This window comes from Carcharodon carcharias, chromosome 33 (genome assembly GCF_017639515.1).
Source record: "Carcharodon carcharias isolate sCarCar2 chromosome 33, sCarCar2.pri, whole genome shotgun sequence".
Taxonomy (NCBI): Eukaryota; Metazoa; Chordata; class Chondrichthyes; order Lamniformes; family Lamnidae; genus Carcharodon; species Carcharodon carcharias.
This window is the reverse complement of record NC_054499.1, coordinates 12,434,676-12,450,901: the sequence shown is the minus strand read 5'-3', so window position 1 is coordinate 12,450,901 and position 16,226 is coordinate 12,434,676. Positions and strand designations below refer to the sequence as shown.

General features: G+C 46.7%; 1 protein-coding gene across 1 annotated transcript in view; it reads left to right on the top strand.

Annotated features, from left to right (window-relative positions):
- The window catches only part of LOC121272246 (chloride channel protein ClC-Kb-like), a 77,532-nt gene extending 61,735 nt beyond the window's left edge, over positions 1 to 15,797 (top strand). The window contains exons 16-23 of the mRNA XM_041178775.1: positions 1,676 to 1,812; positions 2,645 to 2,678; positions 4,981 to 5,045; positions 5,516 to 5,584; positions 6,810 to 6,848; positions 9,493 to 9,597; positions 13,614 to 13,700; positions 15,678 to 15,797. Coding sequence (XP_041034709.1) covers positions 1,676 to 1,812; positions 2,645 to 2,678; positions 4,981 to 5,045; positions 5,516 to 5,584; positions 6,810 to 6,848; positions 9,493 to 9,597; positions 13,614 to 13,700; positions 15,678 to 15,797 — 656 coding nt within the window. The remainder of the gene's footprint in view (positions 1 to 1,675; positions 1,813 to 2,644; positions 2,679 to 4,980; positions 5,046 to 5,515; positions 5,585 to 6,809; positions 6,849 to 9,492; positions 9,598 to 13,613; positions 13,701 to 15,677) is intronic.
- The last annotated feature ends 429 nt before the right edge of the window (positions 15,798 to 16,226 follow it).

The window sequence follows — 16,226 nt, the reverse complement described above, 5'->3', positions numbered from 1 at the left end:
GGCAATTAGGGATGGGCAATAAATACGATGCCCACATCCCACAAATTAATCTTTAGAAATACAGCACACTGAAGCCCCTTAGGGTCTATTTAGTCTTGTTGAAGCCAGTCAAGATGTCACATTTAGGAAGGCTGAGGGAGTCTTTAAAATGATGAAAGGTTTTGACCGAGTGGACACAAAGAGAATGTTTCCTCTTATGGGGGAGAGTATAACTAAAGGCCATCAATATAAGATAGTCTCCAAGAAATCCAATAGGGAATTCAGGAGAAACTTCTTTATCCAGGGAATGGTAAGAACGTGGAATTCGCTACCACAGGGTGTGGTTGAGGTAAATATGGTATGGATGCAGTTAAGAGGAAGCTGGATAAATACATGAGTTAGAGAGGAATAGAAGGATATGGTGAAAGGGTGAGATGAAGAGGGGTCAGAGGAGGCTCATGTGGAGCATAAATACCAGAATAGATGAGATGAGCTGAATGTGTCATATAGCCTATTTATGTAATCCTATGTGATGGTAGCTACCCCTAAGGCAGCTTTAAATTACAAGGGAACTGTTCAACTGCCTCACACTTCAACAGTAATCAATCGGTTAACTTAACCTTTTCCCAGTGAGGGTGAGACATCAAAAAGCATCCATGTTTGCAGAACACCACTCCAGCTGAGGCTGACATCTTCAAGAATGTGTTTTAATAATGGCAGGTGGTATATGCCAAGATAACCAAATCCACAAAGGAAACTTGGCCACACTATCACAACAATTTTGCAATTTGTATTTATTACGAGAAGGCTGGTGCATTAAAGTCAAAAGTAATGAGTCCGCTACCAACTTTAGAGATTTTAAAGGTTAAATTAAGACATTTATTAACAAAAGAAGAACAAACAAACAGACACAAGATTACAGTGACACAGTTATAACAGTTCCCAAAATTTCTACTTAACTAGAATCCTAAGTACACACCCTCTTTAAGGCAACAGTCCAAATAGATTCCAAATTTATAAAATCATCCAGCAATTTTAGCACAAACACCCACTGGTCAATGGACTTTCAAAGGCTTTCAACACAACTTTGGTTACTGAAACAGCAAACTTCTGCAGGGTGGCTAGAAGCTTTTTTCCCAAGTCTGTTTCACATAGTCGCCTTTCAATCCCATTGTTTCCACTTGTCTTTAGAAGTTACTTTTCACAGAATATAAAAACCTTTCAGGTTCTCATTATGGCCAGCACTTTTGGGAAAAATCAATGCCTTATTAATCTTGCCAGTTGCAAACATTTTCCTTGTCCCTTTGAAAATCAAACACTCCTCTACTTATCTAAAAGACGCAAATTTCATTCACATTGTATCTGCTGGCCTCATCCTAGCTTTACTCATCTCCATTTCAAATGCCTGTTTTACACCTCACTTCTCTGATAATTTAAATCTTGCAGTCTAACCATCTTTAGTTTAATTAAATTAACCCCACACATAGAATTATACACACACATACATAAGCCTGCTTTAAAATATCCCACAATAATATTAGGAAATTTATGATAGTTCCTTGACAAGCAGAAAGGATGGGAATGTAACCATAAAACCCCAAGCAAATCCTTAAAAAATATCACTAGGGCGGGGATGGAATTACAATTAATAAAAGATTGTCACGGACATCATGTAAAACTTTCTTTGGCCTTATAGAGTCCAAGGTTCTGCTGGGATCCATCAAACGTAAAAATCTCGCCAAACTCCTCGCAGAGCAACTGAGCCCAGAGAGGAGGCTGCGGTACATTCTGGAACAATCGAGGCAACCCGCAGAGGCTTTATCAGATCATGAGGTGAATAATGGAGGCTTGGGAGGGGGTGGGGGGAGGGATGGAGAGAGTCTTGCTTTTCTTTCCAAAATGAAAGGGGAAACAAGAATGGCCATTGTCTCAGAAATGCCACTCCATTCATGGACTCACCATTGTGTCGAAAGAGTCTCCGAGTCAAAGTATTGAGGGATCTGCACAGGGTAATGTTCCGGTTGGATTGTTACAGAGAGTGTATGCCCTTTCAACAGGGATTCAACTCACTTATCTAAGCCCAGAGGGAAGATAATGGCAGGAATAACATTAAGGGCCCCCCACCCCTCCACCACCACCACCACCACCACCACCAAAATATGTGGGGGTGTGTTGATGAGTTCCCCATTCAGGAACACCCAATCAAGTTAGAGCATTGGTGTTTACTGGAGTGGAGTAGAGATAATCCCAGGCCCCAGCTCCCATCATTACACCAACTCTTGGCAGTGCTTGGAGCACATGGGCAACGGTAAACTTGATGTGATGATTGGGCTATCAGAAGACAAAGGCACTCATTGCCTATCCTAATGCTACCACAATAGCGACTAACTATAAAAATATTTTGTTGGTTGGGGAGGTGGGGGGAGTGGGGGTGGCTTCGTGGGTTTGGCTAAAAAAATAAATAAACTTGTGAGGCAAAACAAATTCTGAGTTAAAGAAGGTGAAACGCCAAATTTATTTTATTGTTCATAAGCAGCTGGACATTTCACAAGTCTCGTTTAAAATATATCAAAATATACCTGTGGGTTTCAGAAGAGTATTTGTGTCGGTCACAGAGCTATATCTAAAGCAACTCACGTTTATGCTAATGTTTTCTTTAATTCAGAATAACTCATGTTCCGATAGAATTGGTTCTGACGGTGAGTAACATACATCTGTGTTTGTGTGGACATGCGTACCCGTGAACCCATTCTGTGTGCGTGCATGTGCAGTTGTGTCCGCGAACTTGTGCGGACAAGTAATTTTGTATCTGCATCTGTATGTATAAGCAGTTTTTATTTTAGGTTCTGTGCATGCTTTTGTGCCTGTGTGTATAGGTCTGTCTGTATTTGTGTATGTGACTGCCTACATTTACAGGGTAGTATAGTGGTTACTAGACTAGTAATCCGGAGGCCTGAACCTAATAGGTGAGAGTCATGAGTTCAAACCCCCACCAGTGCATTGGGAGAATTTAAATTCAGTTAGTTAATAAATCTGGAATTTTTTTAAAAAGCTGCCAGTAATGATGACCATGAGACTACAGGGTGAATGTAAAGACCCATCTGGTTCACTAATGCCCTTTAGGGAAAGAAATCTGACATTCCTACCTGCTTACTAAACCCACAACAATATGTTTGCTGACTAAAATGGCCTAGAACCCACTCAATTGTATTCAAGAAGGCAGCTCATCACCACCTTCGCAAGGGCAATTAGGAATGGGCAACAAATGCTGGCCTTGCCAATGATAGCTACATCCCATGAATGAATAAAATGAATATATCTGTGTGCAAATGTGTGCACATTTTTTTTTTACGAATTAAGAGCAGGGGTAGGCCACTCGGCCCATCAAGCCTGCTCCACCATTCAATAAGATCACAGCTGATCTGAATGTAACCTCAACTCCACATTCCTGCCTACTCCCGATAACCTTTCACCCCCTTGTTAATAAAGAATCTATCTAGCTCTGCCTTAAAAATATTCAAAGACTCTGCTTTGACCGCCTTTTGAGGAAGAGAGTTCCAAAGACTCTCAACTCTCTGAGAGAAAAAACTTTTCCTCAACTCTGTCTTATATGAGCGACCTCTTATTTTTAAACTGTGACCCCCAACTCTTGATTCGCCCACAAGAGGAAACATCCTCTCCACATCCACCTTGTCAAGACCCCTCAGGATCTTATATGTTTCAATTAAGTCATCTCTTAGTTTTATAAGTTCCAGTGGACACAAGCCTAGCCTGTCCAGCCTTTCTAAGACAACCCATCATTCCTGGTATTAGTCTAGTAAACCGTTTTATTTGTTCATGGGATGTGGGCATTGCTGGCTAGGTCAGCAACTTCTCCAGTCTATCCATGTTACTAAAGTTCCTCATCCCTGGAACCGTTCTTGTGAATTTTTTCTGCACTCTCTCTAACATCCTTCACATCCTTCCTAAAGCGTGGTGCCCAGAACTGGATGCAATACTCCAGTTGAGGAGAAACCAGTGTTTTATACAAGTTTAACATAACCTTCTTGCTCTTCTATTCTATACCCCTATTAGTAAAACCCAGGATGCTGTATGCTTTATTAACTGCCCTTTCAACCTGTCCTTCCACCTTCAATGACTTATGCACATGTACATCCAGGTCCCTCTGCTCCTGCACCCCCTTTAGAATTGTACCCTTTCTTCCTACCAAAATGAATCACTTCACATTTCTCGGCATTAAATTTCATCTGCCACTTGCTGCTCCACTCCACCCACTTTCTGTAACCTTTTGAAATTCTACACTCTCCTCCTCACAGATCACAACACTAGATTCATGGTCCAGGTAATGTAGAGCCAAGTCTATAGGACACTAACCTGGGCACGTCACATCCCACTTAGCAAGTTCTTCATCGTTGCCTGTTCCGCTGTAGAAACTGGTCACAATTGCCCCTGTTCCCAGAACTTTGTAATAGAAACACAGGGTCAGGAGGAAGCCATTCAACCCCTCAAGCCTGTTCTGCCATGCAATTAGCTCATGGCTGATCTGTATTTTAACTCCACTTTCCTACTTTGCTTGAAATAACCATTTCAATTGACCCCCAGTATCTACATGCTTGGGGGAGAGAATTCAAGATTCCCACCCCCACTTTGTGTGAAGAGACATCACCCCTGAACGGCCTGGCTTGAATTTTAAGTTCTGCCCCCTTGCTCTGTACTTTCTCAAAAGGAGGAAATAATTTCTCTCTCTCCCTACCCTGTAAAATCCTTTAATCATCCTTTAACACCTCAATTAGATCACTCATTAATCTTCTACCCTGGAGGGAATACATGCCTAGGCTGTGCAACCTGTCCTCATAACTTAACCCCTGTTGCCCAAATATCATTCTGGGGACTGCCTTTGGGGCTTGAATGCTCCCCTTGTGCCTTGGAGACCAGAACTGAAACACAGTACGAAATGATTGCAAAACCTTCTCACCTCTTGTTCTTGGGATTTTATTTCAGACTCCCGCCCTCCTGAAACCCAACAGTTCCACAGAGAAGACAACATCTATATTGAAAATGAAGAGGTAGGGCGCCAGGTACTTCTCCTGTGTTAATGAAAGGGTGCACTTTATCACTAACTCATTCCCGCTAAACCTTCTCAATGGACAGTCTAGGTTGCTAGGGGAGCGACTTTCTGTGGCTGTTATTGCCTTGCCCTTGCCCCTGAGAGCTGGTGGCCCCTCAGTAAAGTCGAATGCAGACCTTCTGCTGATTGGCTATCCAGGCTCGATTGGGTTATAAGGATGGGACAGCCTCTGAGGGAGACGAGGAAGGAACCTGGAGGACGAGTCGCCACCACCCTCCTCCCCTGAGGTGCTCCCACTCTGAGGAGGCTGGTTACACCTTGATGTTGCCGAGAGATGTAACTAGCTTGCCCACTATCCCTCTGAGTTGGGACATTTTATAAGAGGTGAAAAGGAACAAAGTGCAAAAACTACAAAGGAGAGGAGGAAGAGAAAAAACTTTCTCATGTGGTGTCTTTTCTCCTTGACAGGCCAAGGTGGTTCAAGAAAGTCGCCCATCAAAATCAAACAAGCAGAAGCGATTTCGTTGTTACACCCTGGTAATGACGGCCGATGTTACTTAAACTTGACGTTCCGACTGCAGTTCAGGAAAGAAGGAGTTTTAATTTCCGTCTGATGGGACATTTCATTTTCTGGGAGGTTGGGGAGGAGCACCGCCCATTGAGTTACGGACAGAGGGGGGCTGGTAGAGAATTTTTGCACTGCCCGTTGATACCTTGGCTGGAGCCAGTGGAGTTTGACAGGGTTGGGGCATGGCACAAGGGTTTAGTAAAGATGTGCCACCATGACCATCACACAAGTGCCGGGCAATGACCATCTCCAAGAAGAGAGAATCTAACCATCTTGACATTCATTGGCATTACCTGGCATTACCATCACTGACTCCCCCTCTGTGAACATCCTGAGGGTTACCAGTGACCAGAAACTGAACTGGACCAGCCATATAAATACTGTAGGCCACAAGAGCAGGTCAGAGGCTGGGAATCCTGCGGTGAGTAACTCACCTCCTGACTTCCCAGAGCCTGTCCATCATTTACAAGGCACAAGTCAGGAGTATGATGGAATACTCCCCACTTGCCTGGATGAATGCAGCTCTCACAACACTTAAAAAGCCTGACAACATCCCAGGACAAAGCAGCCCGCTTGATTGGCACCCCATCAACAAATATTCACTCCCTCCACCACCGACACACAGTGTCAGCAGTGTGTACCAGCTACAAGATGCATTGCAGGAACTCGACAAGGCTCCTTCAACAGCACCTTCCAAATCTGCAACCTGTACCACCAGAAGTTCAAGGGCAGCAGACACATGGGAACACCACCATCTGCAAATTCCTCTCCAAGTCATATACCATGCTGACTTGGAACTACATCGGCCGTTCCATCACTGTTGCTAGGTCAAAATCCTGGAACAACCTCTCTAACAGCACTGTGGGTGTACCTACACCACATGGACTGCAGCGGTTCAAGGAGGTGGTTCACCACCACCTTCTCGAGGGCAATTAGGCATGGGCAATAAATGCTGGCCCAGCCAGTGAACCCCACGTCCCATGAAAGAATTTTTTTAAAAATCTAAGGAGGTTCCCAGGGTGACCAGTTGGCCATAGGGAAAATAGGGGATTCTGTTTTGGTTCCATCAATGTGTCTGACCAAATCAAGCAAAGCAGAGGTGAGGAATGCTGCACATCGTCCTAAACCTCACATTCAACGAATAAAAGGTACTCATTGTCCCAATAAACACTCTTGATTTGACTTCTGTTCCAGGATGGAGAGGAAGTCTTCGACATGATGACCACGTGGGAGGTAATGGTGTTTCTTATCAGTTGTAAAGAAAGAACTAGCTTTTATGTACCTTTCATGTCTTCAGAACATCCCAAAGCACTTCACAGCCTATTCATTTTTTTGTCGTTGGGGCTAATTTGACAGCTATTGACAGATATAGCAAGATCTCACAAAGATTGAATGCGATAAATGACCAGCTAATTTGTCCTTTGGGTGGTGTTGGTTGAGGGAGGAATATTGGCCGAGACAGTGGGCGAACTGTCCTGCTCTTCTTCCAGTTGAGCCAAATGGATCCTTTATGTCCACACGACCAGACCGGCAGGGCCACAGTTCAAGGACTCCTGGAAAGGGGGTGGTTCCAACAATGCAGCACTCCCCCAGTCCAGCAGTGGAATGGCAGTCAGGATGTGTGTGCTCAAGCCCAGGGATTAGATTTGAACCCACGACCTCCAGAGGACACAGAGTGACCAAGACAAGGCTGACACTCAACAGAAGTCACCAGAAGTCGTACAGAGAGGCACTGAACCAATGTCAGCACCTTAGCATCCTGCAACAACAGGACGTAGAATTAGACCCAGGCCTCTGCTCCATGTGGAATTCTGTCAGTGTGTGTTACCAGTCACCAAATACTGTGAATTGGGAGAGATTCTGTTTGCATAGCATGTAGCAGACACTGTCCATAATAGGACACTCTTTATTCAGCTAAACTAAAGAGAAATTATGCATAGGTGAATGAGAGCTAAAGCTGAGGGACTCCCAAGTACATCACTGGAAACTAACAACGCACAACTTGGTTTTATTTTTTCATGGGATATGGGTGTTGCCCATCCCTAATTACCCTTGAACTGAATGACTTGCTCAGCCATATTAGAGGGCGCTTAGAGTCCACCACATTGCTGTGGGTCTGGAGTCACATGTAGGCCAGACCAGGTGAGGATGGCAGATTTCCTTTCCCTAAAGGGCATTAGTGAAACAGATGCATTTTTACAACATCGATGGTAGTTGTCATGGTCACCATTACTGAGACTAGCTTTATATTCCAGATTTATTGATTGAATTTAAATTCTACCAGCTGCTGTGGTGGGATTTGAACCCATGTCTCCAAAGCATTAGTCTGGGCCTCTGGATTACTAGTCCATTGACGTTAACACTACACATTGTCTTACCCTTGAGAAGACAGCAGGCTCATCCATCTCTGCCCTACCCGTGAGGAGTTGGTAAAGTTAATGACAGCTGGGTGGGAAGACCTTCTCATGGCCTTGGAGCCTGCATTGATGATCTGCCCAATCCAATATCCCACCTCAGCTGTGTCACAGGAACAGGAGGAGGCCATTCAGCCCTTCAAGCTCATTCCGCTATTCAATTAGATCATAGTTGGTCGGTATCTTAGATTCTTTTACCCACCTTGGTTCCATAAGCCTTAACCCCCTTACTCAACAAAAATCTATCAATCTCAGTTTTAACATTAACCCAATGCTGTACATGTCCTGGAAGTGTTTGATGGAGACAGTGTAGAGGGAGCTTTACTCTGTATCTAACCCCGTGCTGTACCTGTCCTGGGAGTGTTTGATGGGGACAGTGTGGAGGGATCTTTACTCTGTATCTAACCCTGTGCTGTACTAACCCCGTGCTGTACCTGTCCTGGGAGTGTTTGATGGGGGACAGTGTAGAGGGATCTTTACTCTGTATCTAACCTCGTGCTGTACTAACCCCATGCTGTACCTGTCCTGGGAGTGTTTGATGGGGACAGTGTGGAGGGAGCTTTACTCTGTATCTAACCCCGTGCTGTACCTGTCCTGGGAGTGTGTGATGGGGACAGTGTAGAGGGAGCTTTACTCTGTATCTAACCCCGTGCTGTACCTGTCCTGGGAGTGTTTGATGGGGACAGTGTAGAGGGAGTTTTACTCTGTATCTAACCCCGTGCTGTATCTGTCCTGGGAGTGTTTGATGGGGACAGTGTAGAGGGAGCTTTACTCTGTATCTAACCCCGTGCTGTACCTGTCCTGGGAGTGTTTGATGGGGACAGTGTAGAGGGAGCTTTACTCTGCATCTAACCCCGTGCTGTACCTGTCCTGGGAGTGTTTGATGGGGACAGTGTAGAGGGAGCTTTACTCTGTATCTAACCCCGTGCTGTACCTGTCCTGAGAGTGTTTGATGGGGACAGTGTGGAGGGAGCTTTACTCTGTATCTAACCCCGTGCTGTACCTGTCCTGGGAGTGTGTGATGGGGACAGTGTAGAGGGAGTTTTACTCTGTATCTAACCCCGTGCTGTACCTGTCCTGGGAGTGTTTGATGGGGACAGTGTGGAGGGAGCTTTACTCTGTATCTAACCCCGTGCTGTACCTGTCCTGGGAGTGTTTGATGGGGACAGTGTAGTGGTGCCTTTACTCTGTATCTTACCCTGTGCTGTACCTGTCCTGGGAGTGTTTGATGGGGACAGTGTAGTGGTGCCTTTACTCTAAACTGCATCTAAACTGCGGGTTGTGTAAAATAGGAACGGTTCCAACCTTCAGCATTGACACTGATGAGTCTAAAATTCACACAAATAATGTTTTTTGAAAATTGCTCCAGCTGGTGCAGTGAGGCATAATCACCCTGTCCCTTCAGTGCAGATTGGAGACTCCAGACAAAGGATTTATTTATTTCTTTATTTTTCTTACTGCAGGTTGAGGATTGGGAGTATGCTCAGCTTCAGCAGGTGCTTAACCTGGATGAGTGTGTGATTGACCCAGCCCCATTCAGACTAGTGGAAAAGGAAACACTGTATGAGGTAAAGCTTTTGGCCTTGTCCTAATAGAGGCATTGAACTGTCTACTGCTCATCCGACGTTATGGTTCCCTGCCTGGCTGAGTGAGCGGGATCACTGCAAAAAGTGGAACTGAGTCAACGCAGTCCCAGCTTAGATTCTCAGCTCGTATTGAATATCGGGATGCCAACTCCAGTTAGCCACGTTCCCGGAGGTATCGTCATGTGACCCACCCATGCCCAACTGCCCCACCCCCCCCCCACTCTCCTACCATTGGTCACCCAACACATCCATCCTGAGTGCACAGCCTTCCCACTGCCAATTGGGAAATGAACAGATTCCCCACTGGATGAATTTTCACTGCTAGCCAAGCTGCCCTTTCCTTCCGCGTCCGATATCGTTATATGTAATAACTTAAAACATTCAACGGAGGTGGTGTAGTGGTATTATCACTGGACTAGTACTCCAGATACCCAGGGTGATGCTCTGGGCACCTGGATTCAAATGTCACCACAGCAGGTGGTGAAATTTGAATTCAATAAAAAATCTGGAATTGAAAGTATAATGATGTCCATGAAACCATTGCCAGTTGCTGTAAAAACCCATCTGGTTCACTAATGTCCTTTAGGGAAGGAAATCTGCTGTCCTTACCTGGTCTGGCCTACATGTGACTCCAGACCCACAGCAATGTGGTTGACTCTTAAATGTCCTCCTTCTGGAGGAGGAGGCTCCACAAATGTCCCCATCCTCAATGATGGAGGAGCCCAGCCCATCCATGCAAAAGATAAGGCTGAAGCATTTGCTACAATCTTCAGCCAGATGTGCCTAGTGAATGATTCATCTCGGCCTCCTCTGGCATCACAGATGCCAGTCTTCAGCCAATTCGATTCACTCCACGTGATGTCAAGAAATGGCTGAAGGCACTGGATACTGCAAAGGCTATGGGCCCTGACAATATTCCGGCAATAGTACTGAAGACTTGTGTTCCAGAACTTGCTGCACCCCTAGCCAAGCTGTTCCAATACAGCTACAACACTGGCATCTACCCGGTTATGTGGAAAATTGTATGGTATGTCCTGTACACAAAAAGCAGGACAAGTCCAACCTGGCTAATTGCCACCCCATCAGTCTACTCTCCATCATCAGTAAAGTAATGGAAGGCCTTATCAACAGTGCTATCAAGCGGCACTTGCTTAGTGATAACTTGCTCACTGACACCCAGTTTGGGTTTTGCCAGGACCACTCAGCTCCTGACCTCATTACAGCCTTGGGTTCAAACATGGACAAAAGAGCTGAACTCCCGAGGTGAGGTAAGAGTGATTGCCCTTGACATCAAGGCAGCGTTTGACTGAGTGTGGCATCAAGGAGCCCTAGTAAAACTGGAGTCAATGGGAATCGGGGGGAAAACTCTGCACTGGTTGGAGTCATATCTAGCAGAAAGGAAGATGGTTGTGGTCGTTGGAGGTCAGATATCTCAGCTGCAGGACATCACTGCGGGAGTTCCTCAGGGTAGTGTCCTCAGCCCAGCCATCTCCAGCTGCTTCATCAATGACCTTCCTTCCATCAGAAGTGGGGATGTTCACTGATGATTGCACAATGTTCAGCAGCATTCGCAACTCCTCAAATACTGGAGCAGCCCATATCCAAATGCAGCAAGACCTGGACAATATCCAGGCTTGGGCTGACAAATGGCAAGTAACATTCATGCCACACAAGTGCCAGTCAATGACCATCTCCAACAAGAGAGAATATAACCATCGCTCCTTGACATTCAATGGTATTACCATCACTGAATTCCCCCATTATCAACATCCTGGGGGTTACCATTGACCAGAAACTGAACTGGACTAGCCATATAAATACTGTGGCTACAAGAGCAGGTCAGAGGCTAGGAATCCTGTGAGAAGTAACTGACCTCTTGACTCCCCAAAGCTTGTCCACCATCTACAAAGCACAAGTCAGGAGTGTGATGGAACAAATTCCACTTGTCTGGATGAGTGCAGCTCCCACAACATTCAAGCAGCTCGACACCGTCCAGGACAAAGCAGCCCGCTTGATTGGCACCCCATCCACAAACATTCACTCCCTCCACCACCGACCCACAGTAGCAGCAGTGTGTGTACCATCTACAAGATGCACTGCAGGAACTCACCAAGGCTCCTTAGACAGCATCTTCCAAACCCACTCTCTCCTCCATTTCAACTCCTAAGACAACCCTCGTATCCCCAGGATCAAACCACCATTGGCCAAAACATCTGAGTGTGCCAACTAGACGTGGTCCTGTGGGCTGTCAGCTCCTCCACAAATGGCCAGGAGTCTGGGAGACTGATCGCAAACCATCAAATAGGCTTTTAAATCACTTCATGGGTTCCTGGCCTGCCTGTGCCTTTTGTGCACCCTAAACGTGTTTGTGTTTTACATTGAGCGGTGTGAGAGGTTGCGGCTACTGTTTAGAAGGGGGCTGGTCCTCAGTGTTTGGCTCCACTTCAGTTGCACTTCAGCTCCTGATCTGTAGCCGCTCGGTGTGGAGGTGAGGGGGAATGGGGAGGTTGCACATGGGTGGTTAAATCGGATGGACTCCCTTGTGAGTCTGTTCTCAGGCCTGGTCAAAGTGGGCCCCCACGTGGTGAAGCAGGTAGTTCTGGCTGCCCGTCTCTCTTCCTTGCTCTGATCATGCCCGTTGGTGCACTTGATCCACGACATGTGGGTTTTAATCAGTGAGGGAATCAAGGGTTATGGACTGCAGCGGTTCAAGAAGGCAGCTCACCACCATCTTCTCAAGGGCAACAAGGGACGGGCAATAAATGCTGGCCCAGCCAGCGAAGCCCACATCCCGTGGACGAATAAAAAAAAAGAAAAAGCAGGAAGTTGAGGATTTATCAGAGAGAGGTCGAGCTGATTATCAGATCAGCCATGATCTCATTGAATGGTGGAGCAGACCTGATGGGCCGAATGGCCTACTTCTGCTCCTACGTCTTCTGGTCTTATGGTGCATCTCAGAGATTCAGTAGCTAGGGAAAATCATATTGATTGAATGATATATTTCCTTTGTTTCTGTTTTGTTTTAGTAAGAAGGGGGGCCCCACTCTTTCTTTGGTGCTTTTCATTTCCTGAGACTGGGTCAACCTTGGTACCTCCTTATCATTTTAATTAAAAAGGGGAACAGCATCTCCAGTGATGCAGCAGCTATTCGTAGGTAGCTTGCCCAAACTCATGTGCATTGGCTGACCAATGCTCTCTCACCTATCGTATATTGTCAGATCTGAACATTTAGTTGTACTGCCCTCTCTGTTGGGGAGGTCCTCAACATAGCTGCTTACAGTTGAGCCCATGTACGAGTCTTTTTCAGTCGAGGACAGAACGTCACTGCGATTAGTGGAAGAAGGTGATGGGTGTGCGGCTGTCAGGATACATCACACATTAACCTACGGGGACAACAGCTTGCATTTATATAGCGCCTTTAATGCAGTAAGAACATCCTCAGGGCGCCTCACGAGCGTTAACAGGCAAAAATCAGACACCCAGCCACGGAGAGATGCTGGGACAGATGGCCAAAAGACTTTGGCTTTAAGGAGCATCTTAAAGGAGGAGAGGGAGAGGCAGAGAGGCTTAGAGAGGGAATTCCAGAGCTAAGAGCAGCTGAAGGCACGGCCGCCAATGGTGGAGTGATGGGTATCAGGGGATGCTCAGGAGGCTGGCGCAGAGATTGCAGAGGGTTTTGGGGTTGGAGTTGGTTACGGAGGGAGGAACATGGAGGGATTTGAAAACAAGGATGAGAATTTTAAAATTGAGGTGTTGCCAGACCAGGAGCCAATGTCATTCAGGGAAGGGGTGATGGGTGAACGGGAGTTAGGACCTGGCAGCAGAGGTTTGGATGAATTGAAGCTGATGTCGGGTGGAAGGTGGGAGATGGGCCAGGAGAGCATTGGAATAGTCCCAGGGGCAGCCAGCCAAGTCTCAATTCATGCCACGACCAGAGTCTGAATAAGCCCCACTCTTCTTAAAAATAAATAAAAATAAAAGCACTTCTTTAATTACAGTGCTACGACCTCTTCAATCTCCTTGGACTGCGGATTGCCTACGTGACCTCCACAGGAAGACTTGTTGGTGTAGTTGCTCTGAAAGAGGTATGGGAATGCTGCAGTTTGCGCCCTGCATCGGCCAGTGACTTTGCCAGAGGTGCTGCTTCAAACCGTACAGGTTAAAGAAAGCGGAGGACTCTGCGTTTATCTAGCGCCTAACACAAAGCACTTTACAGCTAGTGAAGTACTTCTGAAGCGGTCACTGCTGCAATGTAGGAAACTCGGCAGGCAATTTGCGCACAGCAAGATCCCACAGACCTGATCATCCATGACCGATGCTGGCTGAGAAATAAACAGGTGGCCACCCCCTTGCTCTTCTTTGAAATAGCGGCCATGGGTCTTCTTACGACCACCTGACAGGGCAGACGGGGACGATTTAACATCTCGTCTGAAAGACGGCACCTCCGACGGTGCAGCACTCCCCTCAGTACTGGCACTGGGAGAGTCAGCCTGAGTTTTGTACTCAAGGCTGTGGAGTGGGACTCAAACCCACAGGCTTCTGACTCAAGGGTGTATGTGCAGGCCACTGAGCTACAACAGAGACCTGCAATCACATAGAATGCTGTCCTTTTAGTCAAATCCCTGCTGAGTGTAAAGGTGCGAAGTCAGAATTGTTCCTGAGTGGAGCCTGAAACGATGAAGAAAGACCACTAAAGGAATATCTAATGTGGACAATGCTTAGCATTTTAGGGTTGGGACTAAGTCAATTCTACTGAGCAGATTAGAGAGAGCTTTACTCTGTATTTACACCAGTTCAGTGAATGTATGCTTAAGAGCTCGTGGGAGTTTGGTGGGGGGAGGGGGGGTGGGGGATTGGGGTGGGGGGAGGGGGGATGTTGGCGAGGGGAGCGCAGGGGTCTTGATTAGGATGAAAACTCACACAAAAATTTTCAAGGGAACCAAAGCTGGAGCTGGATGTAACTGTGACGTTGCGGCCAGTTTAACTTATATGCCACGAAAGTGACCACTCCCCGGACTATGCTGTTGCCCTCTGCCAGCACACTGCGGGCAGGGACCCACCTGCGGGGAGATGCATTTAGGCATCTCTGCCACACTGTCTGGGATCACCACATCCTGTACCTGACCAGCAGATCAAACAATCAATGTCAGTCCTGGAAGCTACTTTAGCCTAATAGTACCAGACTATGACGCCAAAGTACAGGAGGTGTGAAAAGTCAAATGGCCTTTGAATGACTTTCTCTCCATGTCCCTATACGTCATAGTTAACAAATCCACTGAACTAAATCACCCTGTCTGCTGTGTGATGTGTAATTTGTCTACATTTGAGTACATCAGTTTAAAATACTGTCACTCCACTGACAGATCCATACCCACCAGTACTGTACCCCAGTGTAATACAGTGACAGACCTGTCCCCACCAGTACTGTACCCCAGTGGTATATAGTGACAGGCCTGTCCCCACCAGTACTGTACCCCAGTGTTATACAGTGACAGACCTGTCCCCACCAGTACTGTACCCCAGTGTTATACAGTGACAGACCTGTCCCCACCAGTACTGTACCCCTGTGTTATACAGTGACAGACCTGTCCCCACCAGTACTGTACCCCAGTGTTATACAGTGACAGACCTGTCCCCACCAGTACTGTACCCCAGTGTTATACAGTGACAGACCTGTCCCCACCAGTACTGTATCCCAGTGTTATACACTGACAGACCCGTCCCCACCAGTACTGTACCCCAGTGTTATACAGTGACAGACCTGTCCCCACCAGTACTGTACCCCAGTGTTATACAGTGACAGACCTGTCCCCACCAGTACTGTACCCCAGTGTTATACAGTGACAGACCCGTCCCCACCAGTACAGTACCTAGTTTTATACAGTGACAGATCTGTCGCCACCATTACTATACCAGAGTGTTTTTCCATTATCAATTGAATAGCCTTTCTCCAAATACAGCCCAAACTTGTTCACGTTTCACCCAGCCACCATTATAAGCTCTTAAGCCCTGCCTCTGGCAGCGCTACTACTTGCTCTGACTGCCTTCTATTTCCTCTGCAGCTGAAGGCAGCGGTTGAGAATTGTGTGAAGGGAACCTCCACCCGAGGGAGTCCGGCAAAGGAGGAGGACCTGCCTCAGAACATCACTCTGATCCAGAACGACGGTGCCAAGGACAACTGAGGGGAGGGGGGAGGAATTCGGATATTATCGGTTACTGGAATCTCCCTCACAGCCGAGCCTTTGTCTGTACACTGCTGGAGCATCACTGCACCCTCTCATTGACCGGAGCAACCGTCAAAAAGCCCGAGACAACCATGTTGTAATGGATCTGCAGCTCAGCTTTGGATAGCTTCATTCTCCTGTGCTCTTGATCCAAACCGTTTGCCTTCTGTCTCTTCTCTTCCAGTTGGACAATTTCACCCTCCCCCAAACCCTCTCCCCCTGAACTCTCCATTCCTCCATCTCTGGCCTTTGGAGTACCCTCCCTTCCCTTCACTCCACACCTGACAGCAGTGCCTTGAGCCCTCCGAGTCTGAATGTTAAGTGCCTGCAAGTGGTTTTTTCTCTCTGTTAGAGATGCTAGGGAGATGCAAGTTGTTGTTGTAGCAC